This window comes from Felis catus, chromosome B2 (assembly GCF_018350175.1).
Source record: "Felis catus isolate Fca126 chromosome B2, F.catus_Fca126_mat1.0, whole genome shotgun sequence".
Lineage (NCBI taxonomy): Eukaryota > Metazoa > Chordata > Mammalia > Carnivora > Felidae > Felis > Felis catus.
This window is the reverse complement of record NC_058372.1, coordinates 52,452,330-52,477,207: the sequence shown is the minus strand read 5'-3', so window position 1 is coordinate 52,477,207 and position 24,878 is coordinate 52,452,330. Positions and strand designations below refer to the sequence as shown.

The 24,878-nt window shown below is 35.6% G+C and overlaps 1 protein-coding gene across 3 annotated transcripts in view; it reads right to left on the bottom strand.

Annotated features, from left to right (window-relative positions):
* The window catches only part of HCRTR2 (hypocretin receptor 2), a 113,070-nt gene that overhangs the window by 30,072 nt on the left and 58,120 nt on the right, over positions 1–24,878 (bottom strand). For 2 of the 3 annotated variants that reach the window (XM_019830741.2, XM_003986250.5), the window contains exons 2-3: positions 11,684–11,862; positions 5,930–6,173 (exon numbers count right to left, since the gene is read on the bottom strand). In XM_019830741.2, the coding sequence (XP_019686300.2) occupies positions 5,930–6,173; positions 11,684–11,862 (423 nt within the window). Of the gene's footprint in view, positions 1–5,929; positions 6,174–11,683; positions 11,863–12,133; positions 12,285–24,878 lie in introns of those variants that run through there. The other variant, XM_045057668.1, reaches the window with a different exon arrangement.

Sequence of the window (24,878 nt, the reverse complement as noted above, 5' to 3'; positions counted from 1 at the left end):
TTTTTCTTCACTGTAATCTTCACAGGGGACAGCGGGGTGCCTGTGCTTCTGGTAGAGAGCAATCAAGAGACTGATTTGGGGTGTCATTTTTAGCTCTTCTGTGGCCCAACTGGCTCACACCTACTCATGTGTTTCTAACTTCCTTTTAAGTTTATCCCATAAAACAGGCCAGTTACATAAAAAGTGATAGAATCTGAGCAGTGACTGGAGGAATAACAGCCATGCCCTTTGAAGTGCCACAACCAGCACAGTATTTGGTAAGCCCATTTCAGAGGAGTGGAGGATGACCTGGACACTTCCCAGGCACCTGAGTGCCTTTGAACTTTTATTTGTTTTGAAGGTGTCACATGGGCTCCCAGCTTTGAAGCTGACAGACGTTTGAGGTCTACCTCCGGCTAACCTGAGTGAAGAAGAGTAGATTTGAGAGGTACTATTTTTCTTTTTTAATTGCAGCTATGGATACCATCACTGTGATAACAGTTTGGGTTTTAAATAGATGGGAGAGAAAGCTCATTCTGTAGTGGGTATATTTATAAATAGTTGGTAAAATATGTAATTGGCTGGTAAATGCATAGTATGATAATGAACACCCACACAGAGAAAAGTTGATCAGGTGAAATTACACTTGCCAGCTGGGAGTGATTGTTTTAATAAAAATATTATTATAGATAACTGGAGAAACATGGTAGTCTTAACATTCTTCATTCCGTACTTAGAGTCTAAGCTAATTGAAAACTTATAAATGCCATTGGAGTTTTAAGTTGAATGGGTTGAAACTTTCTCTGAAGTCTCTCTGCACTTGATGAACAATGTCTTCTATGTATTCAAGACATTTATATATAACCTAGAATGTACATGAAATTTGTTGCACTCAAGCACTCATATTATAAAACAACATCTTAAAGATTGGCAACCATTCAAAATTAGTGTCTCTCCTTAAATAATAAATAGGTACAATCTGAATAAATTCTTGCATATATATCAAACCAATAATTACGGAGCAAATGTGGATCTTTATTTAGTCCCCAAAATCAGAGATCAAAGAATAATGACCTATGTTAACAAGGCAAGACTTAATCTCAGTGAGTTAAGGTGTATTATTGAGCCAACATGCTAATCTAATTATCTATAATCTACAAACACTTTGTCCTTCATGTTATACCTATCAGGGACTCAATGGACCAATAAATTAAAGTTCCCAAATATTCCATATAGACTGTCTTTTCAAAGTTTATGAATCCAATAAAGTTTACTTGAATCTTTATTTTATTATCTTCTCTCTAATAAAATGTTATATGTATGTGTGTATATATGTATATATATGTATGTATATATGTATATATGTATGTATATATGTATATATATGTATATATATGTGTGTATATATGTATATGTATATATGTATATATATGTATATGTATATATAGAGAGATACATATACACATATATTTATATATATGTATATGTATATATATAGAGAGAGATACATATACACATATATGTATAGAGAGAGAGAGAGAGAGAGAGAAAAAGAGAGAGAACATATATGTACACTGAAATTCAATATATATATATTTTTTTTTCAAAATCTTACAATAGGCAAGGTGCTATCATTAATTTGACTGTAAAGAAGGACTCCATTATTATTTTCTTTCAGACCACCAAACAAGAATTTGGCAGTGAGATCCAAGAAAAGAGAAATTATGAATCCCCCAAGGTCTACAAAATGTTTGGCAAACAAGACATACTCATTAAGTGTTGGATGAATGGTGAGACAATTATATCTTTGAGTGCACAAAAGAAGTTAGTTTCCTTCCAATAGAATATGTTCTGTGAAACTGCATTTACAAATCAAGCAATCAAGAAACGATGTATATAATTCTGGAATAATTTTAGAAGTGTGAATGAATGTAACATATACAAAGACATATTTTAAAGATTATTTAAATAAATATTAATATATTTGTTTTGAGTACTGAGTGTGCCTTCCAGAAGTTATGGCTTGTGGGTTATTGGTTTTGTTTTGTTTTGTTTTTTTGGTACAAGCCATCGGCAATAATACATATAATGAGTTGCAGAAATAACTTATCCACAAAATATTAAATATTTATGGTAATATTTTCAGTAAGACTGAGACAGAGAGTTCTCAGTTATTCTGCACCACGAGTGACATAGCATTTGCAAGACTTTCCTAAAAGTGATTTGATAGATATGGATCAAGTGATCACACTGTTCACTGGTTTTTTCTATGCTGTAATATATTGGGTGTAGGACAATTATGATATCACTGTCTGCTTTTATACCTATGTTATTGATTAAACTTTGGATAAAAAAAAGAAACACAGTTCATGAATTAATCTAAAATAGAAGATATTTCATAACAATTTTTTTTAAATTGGACTAAATGTTTTCAGACTTTAAAGATGTTTGAACTTTAGAGAGCCAACACTATAAAATATAATTTCCTATGGTCTTTTTAGCCGGCTATTATCACACACGTGTCTGAGTTTTAACATTTTAAGTTGACCATGGACTTCTAAAGAGCCTATATAAAGAGGTCATGCTATGTAGAAATTATTATAGTGAAAGAGATGTCTAATGATCAAAATGATAAGAGCTCACTTTGATTCTTTCATATTCTTGAAAACACTAAGTGATTTAAAATTTCATTTAATATTCAAAAGGTTAATTTCATAAATTTTATTTTTTGATTTTGTGGATGGTAAACTCAATTTTGTATGGCTTAACTTAAGCCTTTATAATCATGTTAAGTAATTGTGGACTAATATAAAATCATTTTTCAAATAGTTTCCCTAAATTACTTCTGAAGGCTTTGAGAATTTTAAATATTCAATAGCAGTTGCTGTTTTTTAGTAAAATGTCTCTGCTACAGCTAGATAATAAACACTAAAGGTTGAAATGAGTTTTAGATATTTATATTTTTTACTCAAAGTAATTATAAAGTGATGTGGCTATTTATTTAATCAGAATTAATGACAGGATTCCCTAGCTCCAGAATCTTTTTGTCAATGAAAGTGAATGCTGCTTGATTATTCAGGGCAACATTAAAAAAAGAAATAAAATATTATCAAAGCAGTCTACAAATGTATAAACTAATTACTAAAATATTTTAGAGAAAATACTACTGACACATTAGATTAAAGGTAGGTATTTTAATCTTTGTGCCATTTTCACAAGCTTAAAGAATCCAATTTTTGAGTTGGAAGCTTAAATTTACATGTACTTCTTTGCTTCATAATCTGCAAATAATTTATGGCTCAATTTCTTCATTAATTAACAAAAGCATTCCGATCAAGAGATCTTAGACTGATTTCCAAATATAACGCATTGTATAAAAATTGCCTAAGAGACATGTCACAATTGGTCGCCAAACCAGTCTTTCCAAACACAGTTCTTTAGACTGTATATCCTTCCACTGCAGAAACTACAGGTCCAGTACCCTGTTTTCTTCTTTCAGGGATAGTTCTCATTGTGTGGGTTTTCTCCCTTCTGGGACACCTTTTCCCATTTTCCCTGTTTGGAGAATCTCTCCTCCAATTCTTCACTTGAAATGTTAGCGGCTCCTTTGTAAACATTTGTTCAAATGGCCAGGGCTGAGTCTTTTCTCTCATTTGTGTTCCTAGCACTTTGTATACAAGTATACTGAAATACTAATTACATTATAAACATTTGTTTGTTTGGTTTTCAGTCTCACTCCCTGTAATGTGTTCCCATAGGCAATGTATTTCTCTCCAGGTTGGCATAATTCCTGGCATATCCTAAGTACTCAAGATGTTGTTTGAACATTAAATAAATGGGACTTAAGACTCTAAAGAAATAGACTTACCCTTTTGGAATTTTCCATTCATTTTGTTTTTGTCTGCATCGTTAATAAGGAAATTTGGGGGAAAATGAAGATGATCCAGAGAAAATATAGCAAATGAATTATAATGTTAGAAAGGAAGGGAAAACCTCAATTTCAAAAATGGCTAGTTAATATTTAGGACAATAGACACCACGGACTGTGCAATTTTAGTTACTATGGGTCTTTGGATAATGTATGAAAAGTAATCCCAGTGCCTTTTAATTTTTATCCTGTTAGAGTGAAAGCATATGCCTAAATTTTTAGTTCCTGACTTTTTTCTTTTCAGTGTTCCAATCAAAGTATTAAGGTAGGAAATAATGTAAATTCAAAGATTCAAATATTTTAAAATACCAGACCCATAAGCAATCCATGGGGTACACTGTTTTCGTTGATACATTTTCTAATATACATAAATGTACATCTGTCTAGTAAACAAATTCCTTCCTAATGTTTAAACTTCCTAAGTATGGGCCATTGTTATATACTTACCCAGAAGATAACAGATTGTTTTCCTCAAATTTAATGTAATAATTTTGTAACTAGTACATGCTATACTAAAACGCAGTATTGTTTGATTTCCTTGCTGTGTCCAGGTTTGTGCCATCATCAGGTATTGATAGAAGTGTTTCCACTATTACAGAAAAACCTTAAAGGCTCTCACTGAGAGTTTTGAACCAAAAGAGTATAAGGCCTTCAAACTTCTGCTTGTTTAAAGTTAACTGCCACACATATCAGATTGGGGTGCCCGGGTGGCTCAGTCAGTTAAGCATCCGACTTTCGCTCAGGTCATGATCTCACAGTTCACGGGTTTGAGCCCCGGGGTAGGCTCTGTGCTGACAGCTCAGAGCCTGGAACCTGTTTCAGATTCTGTGTCTCCTTCTCTCTCTGCCCCTCCCCTGCTCATGCTCTGTTTCTGTCAAAAATTAATAAAAATTTTTAAAAAATTATAAATTTAACTGCCATATATATATATATCAGATTGGAAACCAAAAGGAGTCATAATTAATTCTTTTTTTTAAAATGTTTCTTTTGAGAGAGAAAGGGATTGTGCACATGTGCATGTGTGCACACAAACAGGGGAGGGGCACAGAGAGAGGGAGGGAGAGAATCCCAAGCAAGCTCTGCACTGTCAGCACAGAGCTCCACGCAGGACTCAATACCTCAAACTGTGAGATCATGATCTGAGCTAAAATCAAGAAACGAACGCTTAACCGAGTTACCCAGGTGCCCACATAATTAATATAATTCTTAAATCAGAAAAAATTATGTGATAATTTATCAGTTTAATATTTTATGAATAAACACAGCAAATTTAGATAATTTGACTTAGAGAAGAGCATAAGTCTACATACTCAACTCCAGTCACGTTTCCAGGCAGGACATGGTTTTAAAATGAAAATTCCCAGTTGTATCTGAAGCCCATTAGAGAACTTAGCACTTGAGGCAATATAACATTGTACTATCTTGTAAAATGTTAATCACTCTGGAATATGTATTTGGATTGTATAAATGAGTTTTTTATTGTTTTAGAGAATTTAAGAAAAGCTGGCATAATTAAAATTTTTTTTTCAACGTTTATTTATTTTTGGGACAGAGAGAGACATAGCATGAACGGGGGAGGGGCAGAGAGAGAGGGAGACACAGAATCAGAAACAGGCTCCAGGCTCTGAGCCATCAGCCCAGAGCCTGACGCGGGGCTCGAACTCACGGACCGCGAGATCGTGACCTGGCTGAAGTCGGACGCTTAACCGACTGCGCCACCCAGGCGCCCCTGAAAAGCTGGCATAATTAAATATAAACTTTAGGGAAAGTCCTTCCATTCATTCTCTACCTGTAAAATATGAAAACTAGATAACCGTGCATCAACGTTTCCAAAAGACAGAGGTAGGTGGAGCTATTCTGTGAAACTGTTTTGGGTTCCTACTTGGGTTTCGTGCTTTTGCAATACTTTATTAACAGATGCCAATAAAACATACAAGGTCAGCTTCACAATGACTATGCAAATCAAAATTTTAGTTTTCAGCTGTCATATAAATGTCAGCCTCTGGCCCATAATGTACTTACCGCCCCAGCGCTCATCACACACAGTAAAGAGAGTGGTTTTATTGGCTAAGCCAGGGAGCATGGTGCTGCATTCCATGACTATGGCCTGAGGAATCATTATAATGCAGGAGACAATCCAGATGATGACAATGCTATTCCTGGCCCTCTTGGCTGTGCTCTTAAACATCAAAGGGTGACAGATTGCATACCATCGATCCAAGGCAATGCAGCTCAGTGTGAGAACAGACACAGACACTGACACGGTCTAGAGAGAGAAAGAACATAGGACAAGAAAAGCACTTGGTGTTAAATGGATCCATTCTTTGTATCCTTATCACATTACAAAGGGCCATGCAGATAATCAGACTCAAAGTGGTGACAAAACATTTCATGCTAGTTTTTTCCCTAAAAAATATAATAGTACTATTTAAAATGTATCAGAGAAAAAAAAACATATTTCCTGTGAAACATGAAAAAGGTGATATGAAAAGGCTGCAATCATTTTATGCTAAATATTTTAATTTGTAATATGGCTTTCTTTGAGTAATTACTGTCATCATTTTATCTTGCAACTTTGCATTGGCAGGGGAAAAATACTTTTGAAAAACAAAATAGAACATATATGTTTAGTTTGAACTAGAAAACTCTCACTTATAGAGACAATGACATGTTTAGCTTTTAAAATATATAGAAATCTGATTGTAATTGCATTTAACTAGGATTTTTTAAATTATGGATGCTGTGGTACATATTTTCAAATAACAAAGGCTATTTGTGCATCGGTTCATTTCTAGCATGTTGCATGCAAAGGCAAGAGTTATGTTAGAAGAGAATCCTGTGTGGGACTCCTCACCATAGTTCTCTTATTGGTGGTATGAGCAACCGGCCTCTCAAACTCAAATAGGTTCACCTAGTCCAGATTTCCGTATAATTAACACCACCACAAGTGATGCTTAAAAAAAAAATTTTTTAACATTTATTCATTTTTGAGAGACAGAGAGTCTTGTCTCATTTTGAGAGACAGAGAGACAGAGTGGGGAGGTGCAGAGTCACAACCCAAAGCAGACTCCATCAGCACAGAGTACTGTATTTATTGGTGCATAATACACACTGGCATCCCATTAACAACACTTTCTTGGCGGGAGGTATAAAATAGCATCTTATCGTAAGTGATTACAAATGAGAGTTGTGTTACTGCTTTCACTTCTAGGAGGGCACATCTGGGTACCTTTTTAATTTAGACTTTGATATTAGCTTAAATCAACCTGATAGCAAATCACTTGAGAATGAATCCAGTGAAGATTATAAATGTTGGAAAGGAAGTGAGATAAGATGATGTGAACTTCCGCTGTTAAGTGCTTGATCTTTCACCCATACTATGGGTACCCTGTGGTCAGGGCAATGCTGGAGACTTGCTTTCGTAGATGATGAATCTGTTCCATGCTAGCATATGGATATGACAAAAAGACATCAGAGAACCATGGCAAGTAGAAGTGGAAATTTGGGGACGCCTGGCTGGTTCAGTCGATAGAGCATGTGACTCTTGATCTCAAGGTTGTGATTCGAGCCCCATATTGGGTATAGAGATTACTTTAAAATTTTTAAAAATTAAAAAAAAAAGACTTGGAAATTTTGCCACACTGCATATTTGGATACAGGAGCTAATAGACTGGAAAGTAGAAAAGTGTGACAAAGAGATTGGGGGAGACTATCCCACCACCACTTCCATTTCAGTTGGCTTTGTTCTTTTCCTGACACGTCCTGTGCAGACCTTCTTCTGCAGTTAAAAAAAAAGTCACTCTGAAAAAGTAGTCAACTGCTCCTATAAGTATGAGAATTAAATATGTTTTAATTCTCTAAGAAATCTATGTTAATTATTCACTAAATAGCCCAGTAAATGTTAATGGTCTTGGATTTATAGAATTATTAAAGATACAAAAGGGTCACTTGAATTATTCAGCTAAGGTTTATTACATTTGTGAGCTTTTTAAGATTTTTGTGCATTTTCCAAAGTGTTATTGTTTATTGGTCATAAGCCTAAAGGTTGTATTGTATTATACTCTATTCTAATTAGAAGAAAAATAACATGTAAGTCATAGAAAATTAGTGTATATATATATCCAAAGAATCTTAAACTGAATGACTGAATAACCTTAAAATCTGGCTGGATGTTTTTTGTAATATGTTTTTAAACTTTAAGTACGATGCAAGTTTCATATAAAGGACAAAGCCACCAGTTTCAGTATATCACAACTAAGGAAAAACAACTACTCAAGACTGAATGAATGGCTTATTGCCCATTGATACTATTCATACCATTTGGGGAAATTCTATGGAAAATGGGAAATAAATGCTGAGAAAATTTGGAGATAGTAGTTTTACCAGTACACCAATATTTTTGTGCATTTATAACTTTTCATAAAGAACCAATGCTGAATGAGGTAATAAATGGATATATATATATATATATATATATATATATATTTTTTTTTTTTTTTTTTTTTTTTTTTACCTGATTCAGAGTTTGTGGTTACCCAGCGATTTTCCCTTGGCCTATAGAGGAGAGAATAAGCTGAGGTCTTGACTAGACTGGGCAGTGTTGATAGAGAAGCAGACAGATTCTCTCAGGAAATGAAAATGTTCCATCCCTGTAGGATTTGCTAATAAATTGTGCTGTATGAAATAGTACTGTCAATAACTTTATAAGAGACCCATGCCCTGCATCACTCACTGGGTACACACTGCATCCAATTTGTTCTTTCATGTTCACAGAAGAGTCTGAAATACCTGGTCTATAAGAAGTTATCACTGTGTATTAGAGAAGGACTGTACCAACTACAGGGTGACATATCCCTCTCTTATCATTCCAGTGTTCGCTCAGGAATCTTCTGGTTTGCAGAGAAAGCATGAAATTTTCTCACTCAGCCAAAAGAAGATTCTGGACCAGTGAAGCCATCTTGAAACTTAAGAGAATCCCTCAAATTTTTCCCTGCGTGGTTTATAAAACCAAGAGATGGTAAAATATTATAATTCTGTGCTATTTATAATCTCCCCAGTGTCTTCATGCAAAACCATATGACCCCTTTATTACTGTTTTCTTCTCCCAATGAGGATATTTTTCTCTGTTGCTCAATGTACTATTAATCTCAAAACAAGCAAACAAAAAATACTGAATTTTATTTTTGTAACCCATTCATGGTTTTCATCTGACAGACACAAACTAACCTTATAGCTAATTTGCAGTAAAGTTTATAATGTCCATGGCATTTTACACTTACTATTCTATCAGTGGTGTCTAATTTAAGAAATTATCACTTCTTATAAGTTTACTGTAGAACTATTGAGCTAAATATCTCTTCCTAACACTTAACATCTAAAAGCCTTATCAATATATTTTCTAGCAATGGGCTGTTTGTGATCTCCCCCAACTTTTGTTCTTATTAAAACTTTATTCTTGGGATACTTTTAAGATCACATGAAAATTGAGGAGAAGTTACAGAGATTTCCCATTTACTCCCTGTCTCTCTCAATATCACCATCCCCCCACCAGAATGGTACATCTGTTACAATTGATGAACCTACACTGACACATCATAATCACTGAAAGTCCATAGTTTACATTATGGTTCAATCTTGGTGCTATACATTCTATGTGTTTGGAAATATGTATAATGGCATATATCCACCATTTTATTATCATTATTTTCTGTGCTCATTCCTTCCCACCTCTGGCAACCATTTATCTTTTTATCGTCTCTCTAGTTTTGCCTTTTCCAGAATGTCATATTATTGAAATCATACAATGTATAGCCTTCTCAGATTGGCTTCTTTCACTTAATAATAAGCATTTAAGTTTCTTCTTTCTTCCATGTCTTTGCATGGCTTAATAGTTCATTTCATTGTAGTACTACGTAATATTCTATTGTCTGGATGTACCACAGTTTATCCATTTACCTACTGAAGGACATCTTGGTTGCATCCAAGTTTTGGTGATTATGAAGAAAGCTGCTATAAACATCTGCATGCAAGTTTTTGGGTAGACATAAGTTTTCAACTCCTTTGGGTAAATACCAAGGAATGCAACTGCTGGGTCATATGAACAGATGTTTAGTTTTACAATAAACAAGCAGAGTGTGTTTCAAAGTGCCTGTACATCGACTGTAAATGAGAATTCCTATTGTTCCACATCCTCACCAGCATTTGGTGCTGTCAGTGTTCCAGAATTTGGCCATACTAAGAGGTGTATAGTGGTATTTCATTGTTGTTTTAATTTGCATTTTGCCGATGATATAGGATAAAGAGCATCTTGTCATAGCTTCTTTGCCACCTGTATATCATAATTAGTGAGGTGTTTCTGGCCCATTTTTTAATTGGGTTATTTGTTTCCTTACTGTTGAGTTTTCAGAGTTCTGTGTATATTTTGGGTATCAATCCTTTATTATAAGCATCTTTTTGAAAATATTTTCTCCAGGTCTGTGGCTTGCCTTCCCTTTCTCTTGTCATTGTCTTTCACAGAGCATAAGTTTTTAATATTAGTGAAGTCAACTTATCAATTATTCCTTTCAGGATCATACCTTTGGTATTGCACCTAAAAACTCATCAACATACTCAAGATCATCTAGGCTTTTTTCTATCTTATCTTCTAGGAGTTTTATACGTTTACATGTTATATTCAGGTCTATAATCCATTCTGAGTTAATTTTTGTGAAGTGTCTAGATTTTTTTTTTTGCATGTCCAATTGTCCTACCTGCACCAATATTTCATTACTGGGAGTATATTTTCATCCCTTCCAAATAATGTGATCACCATCTGGGAGACTGGATGGAGTAGGGACTGAGGAGTAAGGGAGGGTTACAAGAAGATAAGCGGAGAATTGCCGTGATCTCATTCACTTTCCGATTGCTAAAGGGAATCCACCTCTTTAAGGGCTGTGGCTGTGGCCATATTTTTAGAACTGTCAGAATACCCATCACAAAATTATTCTCTGAAAGTGTTTATTCTCAATTTATTCTAGGGCAATTCATTGTAGAAAAAACTACTTCCACACAGAACAATAAAATGTCTAATGATGATGATGATGATGATGATGATAACTGATGTTTATTGAGAACATATTATATTTTTGTAAGATCATTCTCTTCCAGAGGGCAATCACTATTCCATGTAATTTATACAAATTATCTTAGTAAAATTTCATCACAACCATAGGAGTGAGCTATAATAAAAATTATTATCCTTCTATAATAAGTGAATCACAAAGAGCTTATGTATTTGGATCAAGAGCATACACTAAGTAAATAGCAGAATAGAGATTCCAAACCTGGTAGTTTGATTCAGAACCAACACTGAAATATATTCACTGTACTAATTTGATCACATAACTTTAATTTCTCATTGTGAAACAAAATCACTTAACAAAAATAAAAATAAACAGACCTTGCTTATTTGAGCTAGGAGAGGCTCAATCATTAATTTGTTCAATTTCCTTATTTTACAAAGGGAAAATTAGAGATCAAAGAAATAAGAGGTTTTCTCAGCATCTAATGATGACTTGAGGATTCTACTGTTTTATTTTTCACCCAGAACTTATTTACCCAGAAAGTATCAAGTATTATTTTTTTAAGTTTGTTAATTTCTTAAGCAAGTATATTTCTCTTAGCTCACTAGTTAATTTACCAGAAGACCATAACTGAAAATACTTCCAATACTTAACTGAAAATACTTTTTCAGTAGCTTCTGTGTTTGAATAGATAGAATTATGGAAAAAAAATTACCTGTAAATAAGGAATAACTTTACAGAGGGACTGTCCAAAGAACCAGGTCTCGGTGATATCCACAACCAATGTGGCTGGGAGGCAGGTAATGGTCACGAGCACATCAGCCAGAGAAAGGTTGACTATAAAGTAGTTGGTTACTGTCCTCATGTGGTGGTTTTTCCACACTGCCACACAAACTAATTTGGAAAAAAAAAAAAAAAAAAAGAATAGTTACTGTTAAGGACTAAATATTTTTGTCCCCACAAAATTCCTACATTGAAATCCTAACACATTGTGTGATGGTGTTAGGAAATGGGCCTTCAGGAGATGAATAGATCATGGTGGCAGATCCCTCAATAATGGGATTAGTGCCTTATCAAAGGGACCCCAGAGACATTCCTTGCCCCTACCACCATATGAGGACACAGTGAAAAGCTGTTTTCTATGAACCAGGAGATTGGCCCTTACCAGACATTAAATCTGCTACAGCTTTGATCTTGGACTTCTCAGATTTCAGAACTGTGAGAAATAAATGTATGTGGTTCATAAGCCATCTAGTTTATGGTATTCTGTTACAGCAGCCCAAAAAGACTAAGACAGTAATAATACAAAGAAAACAGGTACTGATGAGGAAATACTGTCAAGCTAATTAATACTCCTGTAAGGTCCACAAATAAACATTGAAAAGGGAATGTACTATTTTCATTGAATCAGTCAACTTAATGTGAATTCTGAATCCATGCTTAAAATCAGTTCATTTGTTTCTCAATGGATCATAATACTAGATTCATTCTTATTTGATTTTGAATCACGATTCCCAGAAGTTAAAGAACAATCTTTGATTCTTCTTTCTATTCCCTTAGTGCTCAGCATGTAGTAGAGACTCAAGAAATATTTACCGAAGTGAGATGAGTTAGGAGCTAGCTATTTTCAATGAACTATAGTGTTTGCCTCAGCCATGACATTTATCCTATCTGCTCCCAAACTCTGCATTTAGAACTTTTAATAGATGAAGAGGTTTAAAAGACAAAAGCCAACAATTATTCAACCCCTATTATTGGCAAACAACGAGCTATATGGTTCATATGTAAAAGGCTTAGGTCATTTAATCTTGACAATCACAAGGGAAGACATTGTTACCATCATTTTTTACATGAAGCAATTGAGACATAGGGAATTTGTGGAGCTCGGTTAGGGACAAATGGATCATAAAGCACAGAACTACAACTGCAGCTGGGATTCAACACCAAGTGAGGAATCTTGGCCTTTCACCATGCCTTTTTCTTTATTTGTAAAAATGAATGGGTTATAGCAAAGTACGTATAACTTCCAGAGACTCAATCCTCTTTCCTTGCTGTTACTCTTGATGGCTTCTAAACATCACCTCCTATCAAACACATTTTTCAATACTCTCAGAGTCGAGCCTTCCTCATTGCTTTTCAGTGTATCTTCATTTTTAAAAGCTGTTCTTATATTATTCAGTTGCTCTTTATGAAAAGAACATCCAGTTCCTCAATTCTCTGTCCTCCTCTGTGTGGTGTATCCAAAAGTTACATAACCACTGACTCAAGAACTATATAGGTGTAAGCACTGCTACCCACATCTATTGACGGTTTGCTTCACTAAAAGTAACTGAATTTGCCTTGGGTATCATTAAACTGTCAGAGCTGTCACCTATGCACCCAAATGATGCAGTGATTAGTAACCTTATGTAGTGAATAAATAAAAGCACATTTTGTTAAACTTAAGTCACTAAATAAGGATTTCTTTTGGACAATTTTATACCATTTATTAAGAGTTTCATATGCTGAAAATGTTTTCAGTCACTCCTGAAGCTTAAATTACCTTTAAGTCACCAACAGATGCTAAGTTAATAAAATACCTGAATTCCTGAGGACTGAATTTTCAAAACTTCACATCTTTCTCTAATTCCAGTATACTAGTATCCAAAAATCCAGATGAATTTTATTAAGGTAAACTGTAATCATTATTATTTGAAAGTGATACAACTGAATGATTTTTCCCCAGAAACACTTGAAGACATACAAACATACACACACATACACAAAGGCACACTAGTATTTGAGTAACATGTTATCATAACTTGTTACAAGGAAATTGATATAAGTATCACACTGTTAAAACTTGGTCAAGAAATGACTCAAATGGTGCAATTTTGGATCTAGGAAAGAAAATAAGACTTAAAAAAATACAACCAGTTCTAGATTTACTCCCAAGTATCTATATTTTGAAGGTGAGACAAAGATGGAAAGACAGTATTGATGAATTATGACTAGCCAATATGAGAAAAGTATACTTTCAGCTGGTATCATTTTTCAGCCATTGAATATTCCTTATGCTTTTCCTTTTATTCCCATGACTTACTCATTCCATAACTGGAGGCCTGTTATATCTTATAAGGGGTTAATATCTAAAATATATAAAGAACTTATACAACTCATCACCAAAACAATAAACAATCTGATTAAAAAATGGGCAGAATACCTGAATAGATATTTTTACAAAGAAGACATACAAATGGTCAAAAGACACATGAAAACATTCTCAACATCACTAATTGTCAGTGAAATAAAAAGAACAACCACAGTGAGATATTGTCTTATACCTGTTAGAATGGCTAACGTAAAAAATGCAAGAGGTAGAGGTTGGAAGATGACAGTGGAGTAGGAGAATCCTAGGCTCACTTTGTCCCACAAATACAACTAGATAATTATCAAATCATCCTACATATCCCATAAATCAACCTAAAGACTGGAGGAACAAACTCCATAACTAAAGGTAGGGAAGAGGCCACATCAAAGAAGATAGGAAATGCAGAGATGCAGTTTCGGAGAGAAATAGATCATGGTAGTTGTGCTGGGGAGAGAGCCACAGTCACGAAGGGCTACAGACAAACTAGCACACAGGGGAGTGTATGTGGAAAACAATCTCCCACAGAAATTGGGTTGGAAAGCAAGAGAAACTGGATTTTGTTAGTTCTTGCAAACAACAGGGCTTAAAGTCTGAAGTTTTAAGGGCAGGACATTTGACTAAGATACAGCCAAGAGGACATTGGGGCTGCTCTTGGAGAAAAGCAAGGGCAAATAGCCTGTGGACATACAGCATGGAAAGAGCAATCTGAAGAGTGTCTGGGACACATATTGGGGAGGTCATTCACTCACCTCAGAGCATGTCCCAGAGAGGCAGTGTTAATGGAAAGACCTCTCTTGGAACAGAGGAACTGGCCAGGGCCTTTCCCTTACCCATACCTCAGCAAAAGTACAGGGTTACGCTGACTTTACAGGGAACCAGTGCAATGTCTACACTCACTACCTAACTTGCTTATGCTAAGACCCACCACACTCTAGTGGAAATGCCCCTCCCAATCATGCTTGCCTCAGACCCATTGTAGTAGTTCTCCTCCCCCAGAAGACTGGCTCACACTACATCTCCCAATGTAGGAGTTTTGCAGAGCCTCAGTTCCAGATGCCACAGTGATAGGTCTCATTTCACAAACAGACCAGAGCACACCTGGTTAAAACATGCCACATTCAGGCCAGGTACCAAGCCCTGTCCTTAATGGGCAAAGAGAACCTTTGCAGATGACAGGCCTGAAGGATCAGGCAGCCAGGACAAAATAGCAGAGCACAAGCAGCACAGAATGGAGACACTCCTGGAAGTACTAGGCCTTAGAGAACAGGGGACATTACACAGCATGGCACCACATGATCTCTTTTTCATAAGGGCATTACCTTCAAGAATTGGAGATGTAGCTGACTTTTCTAACATGGAGAAAAAGGCACAGAGACTTATACAAAATGGGAATACAGAGAAGTGTATCCCAAATTAAAGAATAGGACAAGGCCACAGCTGGAGATCTTAGCAAAACAGAAACAAGTAACTGCCTGATAGAGAACATAAACTAATGATCACAGGATGCTCATTGAACTCATTGAATAGCTGAAAACTTCCCTAATTTTGGGGAAGAATAGATATCCATATCTGGGAGGCACAAAGAACTCCCATCAAAACCAACAAGAGCAGATCCACACCAAGACAGATGGCAATTAAATTGGCAAAATACAGTGATAAAAAATTTCAAAGCAGCAAGACAAAAAGAAGTCAGCAACTTTCAAGAGAAAACCCAGAAGGCTAGCAGAGGATTTTCTCTTTTTTTATTTTTAAGCTTAACTCACTATATATATATATATATATATATATATATATATATATATATATATATATATATATATTTTTTTTTTTTTTGTCAAATTGGTTTCCATACAGCACCCAGTGCTCATCCCAACAGGTGCCCTCCTCAGTGCCCACCAACCACTTTCCCCTTTCCCCCACCTCCCATCAACCCTCAGTTTGTTCTCAGTATTTAAGAGTCTCTTATGGTTTGCCTCCTTCCTTCTCTGTAACTATTTTTCCCCCTTCCCCTCCCCCATGGTCTTCTGATAAGTTTCTCAGGATCCACATATGAGTGAAAACATATGGTATCTGTATTTCTTTGCCTGACTTATTTCACTTGGCATAATACTCTCCACTTATATCTATGTTGCTACAAATGGCCAGATTTCATTCTTTCTCATTGCCAAGTAGTATTCCATTGTATATATAAATCACATCTTCCGTATCCATTTGTCAGTTGATGGACATTGGCTCTTTCCATAATTTGACTATTGTTGAAAGTGCTGCTATAAACATTGGGGTACAAGTGCAACTATCCAAGCCAGAGGGGAGTGGCATGATATATTCAAAGTGCTGAATGGGAAAAATCTGCATCCAAGAATATTCTATCCAGCAAGGTTACCATCCAGAATAGAAGGAGAAAGAAGGAGAATCCCAGACAGGCAAAAACTAAAGTAGTTCATGACCAATTAACCAGTCCTGCAAGAAATATTAAAGGGGACTCTTTGAGTGGAAAGGACAGACCAAGAGTGAAAGTACAAGGGAAGGAAACACAAAACAGTTAAAATAAATATTTCTCTAAAAAATCAAATAACTCACAAAACTAAAGGATGTAAAACATAAAATTATATATCTAAAACATGGGGAGGGCAAGAGTAAAGAATGGACTTAAACTTAAATGAACATCAACTTAATATAGACTCTTCTATGCAGGAGATACAAACCTAAAGGTAACCATATATCAAAAACCAGTAATAAACATACGTAGAATAAAGAGAAATAAATCCAAATATATCACCGAAGAAAATCAGCAAACCATGAAAAAAGACAAAAAAGAATCAGAGAAAATCTTCAGAAACAACCACAAACAAGTAATAAAATATGTATACAAGAGACTCGTTTTAGACCTAAAGACACCTGCAGATTCAAAGTGAGGAGATAGAGAAACATCTACCATGCAAATGGTTGTCAAAATAAAGCCAGAGTAGCAATACTTACATCAGTCAAAATAGACTTTGAAACAAAGACTGTAATAAGAGACAAAGAAGGTCGGTATATAATAACAAAGGGTACAATCCAAGAAGAAGATATCACAATTGTAAATATGTAACAATGTAAGTACCAAACATAGGAGAACCCAAATACATTAAACAATAACAAACATAAAAGAACTAATTTATAATAATACTTATAATAGTAAGAGACTTTAACACCATACTTAGATCAATGGACAGGTCTTCTAAACAGAACATCAACAAGGAAACATTGGCTTTGAATGACACACTGGAACATATGGATATAATAGATATATTCAGAACATTCCATGCTAAAACAGCAGAATACACATTCTTTTCAAGTTCTAATGGAACATTCTCCAGAATAGATCACATAGTAGCCCACAAAACAAGCCTCCACAAATTCAAAAAGATCACAGTCATACCATGCATCTTTTCTGACCACAATGCTATGAAACTAAAAGTCAATCACAAGAGAAGATCTGAAGAGACCACAAATAGATGGAGGTTAAATAACATGTTACTAAACAATGAATGAGTCAACCAGGAAATAAAAGAAGAAATAGGAATGTACATAGAAACAAATTAAAATGAAAACACAATGGTCCAAAACCTTTGGGATGTAGCAAAAGTGGTTTTAAGAGGGAAGTTTATAGTCACACAGGCCTGCCTCAAGAAGTAAGAAAAATTTCCAGTAAACAACATGACCTTACATTTAAAGGAACTAGAAAAACAACAACACACAAAACCTAAAACCATCAAAAGGAAAGAACTAATAAAGATAACAGCAGAAATAAAGGATATAGAAGCTTAAAAACACACACACACACACACACAACAGAGCAGATCGATGAAATCAGGAGCTGGTTCTTTGAAAAAAATCAATAAAATTGATACACCTCTAGCCAGACCTATCAAGAAAAAAAATGGAAAGGACCCAAATAAACAAAATCACAAATTGAAGAAGAGAAATAACAACCAACACCAGGGAAATATAAATAAATATAAGAAAATATTATGAGAAACTGTATGCCAACAAATTGTACAACAAGAAGAAATGGATAAATTCCCAGAAACATATAAACTACCAAAATGAAACGTTAAGAAATAGAAAATTGAAAAGACCAATTACCAGGGCACCTGGGTGGTTCAGTTGGTTGGGCTTCTGACTTATGCTTAGGTCACGATCTGTTGGTTTGTGAGTTCAAGCCTTGCATAGGGCTCTGTGCTGAGAACTCAGAGCCTGGAGCCTGCTTCTGATTCTGTGTCTCCCTCTCTCTTCCCATTCCCTGCTTTCTCTCTGTCTCTCTGTCTCAAAAATAATAAACATTAATTTTTTTTTGTATTGAATCAGTAATCAAAAAACTCCCAGCAAACTATAATCTGGGACCAGATGGTTTCACAGGAAAATTCTATCACACATTTAAATACAAGTTAATACCTATTCTTCTCAAACTATTCTAAAAAAACAGAAAATGAAGGAAAACTTCCCAATTCATTCTATGAGGCTAGCATTATCCTGATACCGAAATCGGATAAAGACACCATTAAAAAAGAGAACTACAGGCCAATATCCCTGGTAAACATAGATGCAAAAATCTTTAACAAAATACTAGCAAACTGAGTCCAACAATACATTTAAAAAGTCATGCACCATGATCAACTGACATTTTTTTAAAAGTTTATTATATTTTGAGAGAGTGCATGCACAAGCAGGAAAGGGGCAGAGAGAGGGAGATGGAGAATCCCAACCAGGCTTTTTGCTGTCAGCACAGAGCCCAGTGCAGGGCTTGATCTCATGAACCATGAGATCATGGCCTGAGCCAAAACCCAGAGTTGGATATTTCACTGTCTGAACCACCTAGATGCCCCAAGTAGAATTTCTCCTGGGTTGCAAGGGTGTTTCAATATTCACAAGTCAATCAACGTGATACACCACATCAGTAAGAGAAAGAATAAGAACCATATGATCATTTCACTAGATGTAGAAAAAACATTTAATAAATTATAAGCTCCATTATGATTAAACCCCTCAACAAAGTAGGTTTAGAGGGAACATACCTCAACATAATAAAGGCCATATATGAAAACCCCACAGCAAACATTATCCTCAATGGGGAAAAACTGACAGCCTTTCCCCTAAGGTCAGGAACAAGACAAGGATGCCCATTCTAATCAATCTTATCAAACATAGTACTTGTAGTCCCAGCCTCAGCAATAAGACAACAAAAAGAAATCAAAGGCATCCAAATCAGCAAGGAAAATGTCAAACTTTCACTATTTGCAGATGACATGATACAAAAATAGAAACCCAAAAGATACGACCCCCAAATTGATAGAAGTGATAGATAAATTCAGTAAAGTCACTGGATACAATATCAATGTACAGAAATCAGTTGCATTTCTACAACAATAATTAATCAGTTAAAAGAGAAATTAAGAAAACAATCCCATTCAAAATTGCACCAAAAATAATAGGATACCTAGGAAGAAACCTAACCAAAGAGATAGGACCTATAGTCTGAAAAGTATAAAACATTGATGAAAGAAAGTGAAGACAGCATAAAGAAATGGAAAGACGTTCCATAGACGGGAAGAACATATATTGCTAAAATGTCTATACTACCCAAAGCAATCAACGCATTTAATGCAACCCTATCAAAATACCAATAGCATTTTTCACAGAACTAGAATAAACAAATCTAAAATTTGTATGGAACCACAAAAGAATCTGAGTAGGCAAAGTAATTGTGAAAAGAAAAACAAAGCTGGAGGCATCACAATTCTGGACTTCAAGTTACGAAATTGTAGTAATCAAAACAGTATGGCACTGGCACAAAAATAAACAAAGATCAATAGAACAGACTAGAAAATCTAGAAATGAACCCACAACTATATGATCAATTAGTCTTTAACAAACAGAAAACAATGTCCAATGGGAAAAAAGTCTCTTCAACAAATGTTTCTGGGAAAACTGGACAGCAACAGCAAAAAGAAAGAAATTAGACCACTTTCTACAACATATACAAAAATAAATCAAAATGGATTAAAGACCTAAATATGAGACCTGCAACCATAAAAAATCCTAGAAGAGAATACGGGCAGTAACTTCTTTGACATCAGCTGTAGCAACTTTTTTCTAGGTATACCTCTTGAGGCAAGAGAAACAAAAGCAAAAACAAACAAACAAAAACTATTGGGGACTACATCAAAATCAAAAGCTTCTGCACAGTGAAGGAAACAATCAACAAAACTAAGAAGCAACCTACAGAATGGGTGTGGATATATGCAAATGAATATATAACAAACAGTATACAAAATCTATAAAGAACTTGTCAAACTCAGGCATTTTGGTGGCTCAATCAATTAAGTCTCTGACTCTTGGTTTGCGTTCAGATCATGATCTCATGGTTCATGTGTTGGAGGAGTTCGAGCTCCACACCAGGCTCCATGCTGGCAGGGCAGAGCCTGCTTGGGATTCTCTCCTCCCTCTCCCATTAGCTCTTTCTCTCTCTAAAAAGTAAATAAGTGAACTTAAAAACAAGTTTCAATTAATTTATCAAACTCAATATCCCCAAAACAAATAATTTAATTAACAAATGGGCAGAAGACATGAACAGACATTTACGCAAAGAAGATATACAGATGGCCAAGAAACACATGAAAAAATGATTATCATCATTTCCCATCAGGGAAAATGAAAATCAAAACTACAATAAGATTTCACCTCACATTTGCCAGAACAACTAAAATCAACAACACAAGAAACAACAGATGTTAGTGATAATTTGGAGAAAAAGGATCATTCGGGCATTGGTGGGAATGCAAACTAGTGTTGCCACTGGGGAAAACAGTATTTAGGTTGCTCAAAAAGTTAAAAATAGAACTATGATCCAGCAATCACACTACTGGGTATTAACCCAAAGAACACAAAAACGCTAATTCAAAGAGATACATGCACATCTATGTTTATAGCAGAATTATTTATAAGAGCCAAATTGTTGAAGCAACCCAGGTTCCCATTGATTAATAGATAAAGAAGATGTGGTGTGTGTGTGTGTGTGTGTGTGTGTGTGTGTGTGTGTGAATATTATTCAGCCATAAAGAAGAATGAAATCTTGCCATTTTCAATGACATGGATGGAGCTAGAGAGTATAATGCTAAGTGAAAAAAGTCAGAGAAAGACAAATACCATATGATTTCACTCATCTGTGGAATTTAAGAAACAAAACAAATGAGCAAAGGCAAAAAAAGGAGAGACAAATCAAGAAACACACTCTTAATTATAGAGAACAAACTGATGATGACCAGAGGGGAGGGTGGTGGGAGAATGGGTGAAATAGGTGATGAGGATTAAAGAGTGCACTTGTGATGAGCCCTGGGTGATGTAAGTGTTAATAACTACATTGTATACTTGGAACTTATATAACATGATATGGTAACCAATTGGAATTAAAATAAAAACTTAAGCCAAAAGAAAAAAAAGCAAGACATTTGTGTTGGCGAGGATTCAGAGATAAAGGAATCCTCATGCATGGTTAGTGAAAATGTAAATTGGTACAGCCACAATTAAAAATAGTATGGGGGTTTCTCCAAAAACTTAAAATAGAAACACCATATGATCCAACAATTCCACTATTGGGTATTTCCCAAATAAAATGAAAACACTAACTCAAAAAAGATATACACACCCCTATGTTTACTGCAGCATTATTAGCAGTAGCAAGATATGGAAGCAACCATCTTAATATATCTTTGAAACAGAAGTTGAAAAGGAAGCTGTCACATCACTGATAGGGTTTTAACAAAGGTCCATGAAATTTTGGAGTTGGAGATCATTCAGTCTAACTTGACATCTGATGGATAAATCACCTCTGCACCCATTCCACTTGAACATTTTTAATAGTGGGGAATTCACGGCTTGCTGTAGCCCTTGAGCTCTTTTTGTGATGGTTTTAGCTATAGGAAGTTCTTGCTCATGTTAAGTTGATATCTGATTCTGTTTCATTTTCATGGTTTCATAATTCTTTCCTAGAACTCAAGAAATAAACCTTATCTATTTTTTTCTACATTGTACCTGTATTTGTTTCCTAGGGCTGGTGTAGCAAAGTACTACAAATTGTGTATCTTTTTTTTTTCAACGTTTATTTATTTTTGGGACAGAGAGAGACAGAGCATGAACGGCGGAGGGCCAGAGAGAGAGGGAGACACAGAATCGGAAACAGGCTCCAGGCTCTGAGCCATCAGCCCAGAACCTGACGCGGGGCTTGAACTCACCGACCGCGAGATCGTGACCTGAGCTGAAATCGGACGCTTAACCGACTGCACCACCCAGGCGCCCCACAAATTGTATATCTTAATGCAACCTAAATTTGCTGTTCCACAGTTCTGGATTCTAAAGTTCCAAAATCAAGGAATCAACAGGGCCAAGCTCCCTCTGAAACCTGTAGAGTAATCCTTCCTTGATTGTTGCCTAGCTTCTGGCGGTGTGCTGGTAAACTTTGACAATCCTTTGTTTGCAGCTGCATAACTCCTATCTCTGCCTTCATTATCGCATTGTGTTCTTTTGTGTCTCTGTCTTCACATGGCTGTCTTCTTATGAGGAGACCAGTCATGTTTGAGTAGGGCTCCATTCTACTCCAGTATGATTCACCTTAACTAATTAAATCTGCCATTACCCTATTTCCAAATGAAATAAAATTCCAAGGAACTTCAACATCTTTTTTGAGGAAGACATAATTCCACCCATAGTAATCTGCCCTCTGGCCCCTAAAACTTCATGTCTTTCCCACATGCAAAACATATTCACTCCATCACTACATGCCACAAATTCTTAACCCATTCCAGCATCAACTCTAAATTCAAAATCCCTTCTACATTTCATCTAAATCAACTATGGGTGAGATTCAGGGTATGTTCCTTGCTGAGGCTAATTTCTCCATCTGTGGACCAGTGAAACCTAGAATACAGGTTATGTACTTCCAAAATGTAATGATGGGACAGGCATAGGTTAAATAGTCCCATCCTAAAAGGGAGAAATTGGAAACAAGAAAAGGGTCACTCGGCTAAGGCAAGTTTGCAATTGAGCAGGGCAAATTCCATTAGGTTTTAAGACTAAAGAACAATTCTCTGTGGCCTGATGCTCTGTCTCCCAGCTTAGGAGGATGGTAGTTCCAACCAGTCAACCAACCCCAGGTGCTGGCCCTTCTCTCTAAACCTGCAGGGAAATCTTTCCTTGCCTCTTCCCAGCTTCTCTGGTTTTCTAGCAATCTTTCGTGTCCCTTGGTTTGCAACTACACAACACCAATCTCTGCCTTCATCATCACATGGCGTTACCCTGGATCTATATCTTCGAATAGCTATATTATAAGAACATCAGTCACATTGGATTAGTGACCCAACCTACCCCTGTATGACTTTATGTTAACTAATTATATCTGCAATTGTACTATTTCCAAATACATTGAAATTCTGAGGTTCCAGGGTTAGGACTTTATTGTATCTTTTTGTGAGGATGCGGTTCAACCCATAACAGTACTCATTCAAATATTTGAAGACTTTTGCTCTAACCATTCCCCAAGCCCTTCTTACACAATCTAAAATCTCTAGAACCTCATATGCAACTGCAGGGTTTTGCATCTCATATCCGCCTGATCCCTTATTCTGAACATTCTCCAGGATTATCAGCAATGGCTCTAAATGAGCCGTCTGTAACTGCTCACATGTTCCCAGGTGCAGTCTAACCAAGGCAGCAAAAAACAGGATGATTGGCTGGGCCATTACTTAGAAAGCCTAAACTTTGTTAGCTTTCTTAACAGCCATGTCACTTTTTTGGATTATACAGGTGCATAATTACTGGAAACGTGTTCTCTTGTGTGGATATTAGATTAAATCTTTACATTTGAATCTTGGGAAGGAAAAAAGGAAAAAAAAAGAAATTAATCCAATTTACTATTAAGACAACTGGATAAATCTGGATTTGGGCTTTATGTTATATAATGTTACTTTGTCATTTTAAAACACCTTAAGTATGGTGCTCACATTATGTACATTCAAATAATAACGACTGTGGTTATGTCTATTTCCCAAGACTTTACTTCTCTGGGCTGAACACCACCAGAGCAACCATATGTAAGAGCAGGACTTTCCCTATGATCACCGTGGTCTCTTTACTCTGAAAGTGTTGCAGATTATCAGTACATATCTCCAAAGGAGCTATCCGGAACTGCCTACGCATCTTTAAGTGCATGTCTTCTAAATTTGTGTTGAACAAATATATATTTATTCATTCATTCACCCACTGAAAGTATTAAAAGCATAAAGTAAACACCATCTTCTGATAGTGCATCAAATTTATGCAAAGTTACACTCACTATCTTTTCTTATATTTTCATTCTGGACTTTATATTTCTCTGAAGTATAATATCCTTCCTTTATATCTCCAGTAACTTGTGTTTGAAACTCCCCAAATATGCCCTACCTCTATCATTTTCTTTCTATCCCTATTGCAAATGCCTGATGTCATACTGTAGAAAACATTAGCTAGAGTGTTGCAGTAACTTTGTAATAGTTCACCTGCCTATCTTTACTTCTATACATTTTATCCATCAACCCTTCATTCACTCCAGTTATATTAAGTCTTTCATTTCAATAGGAGCTCTTCTTTTCATCTAGATTAAGTAGAAAATCCTCAGAAGGCTATTTTACCATTGACTTCCAGTTGAACATCCCCCCTCTATATTTTGTAATGTTGCATATCAAATACTCATAGTTCCAGGATAAGT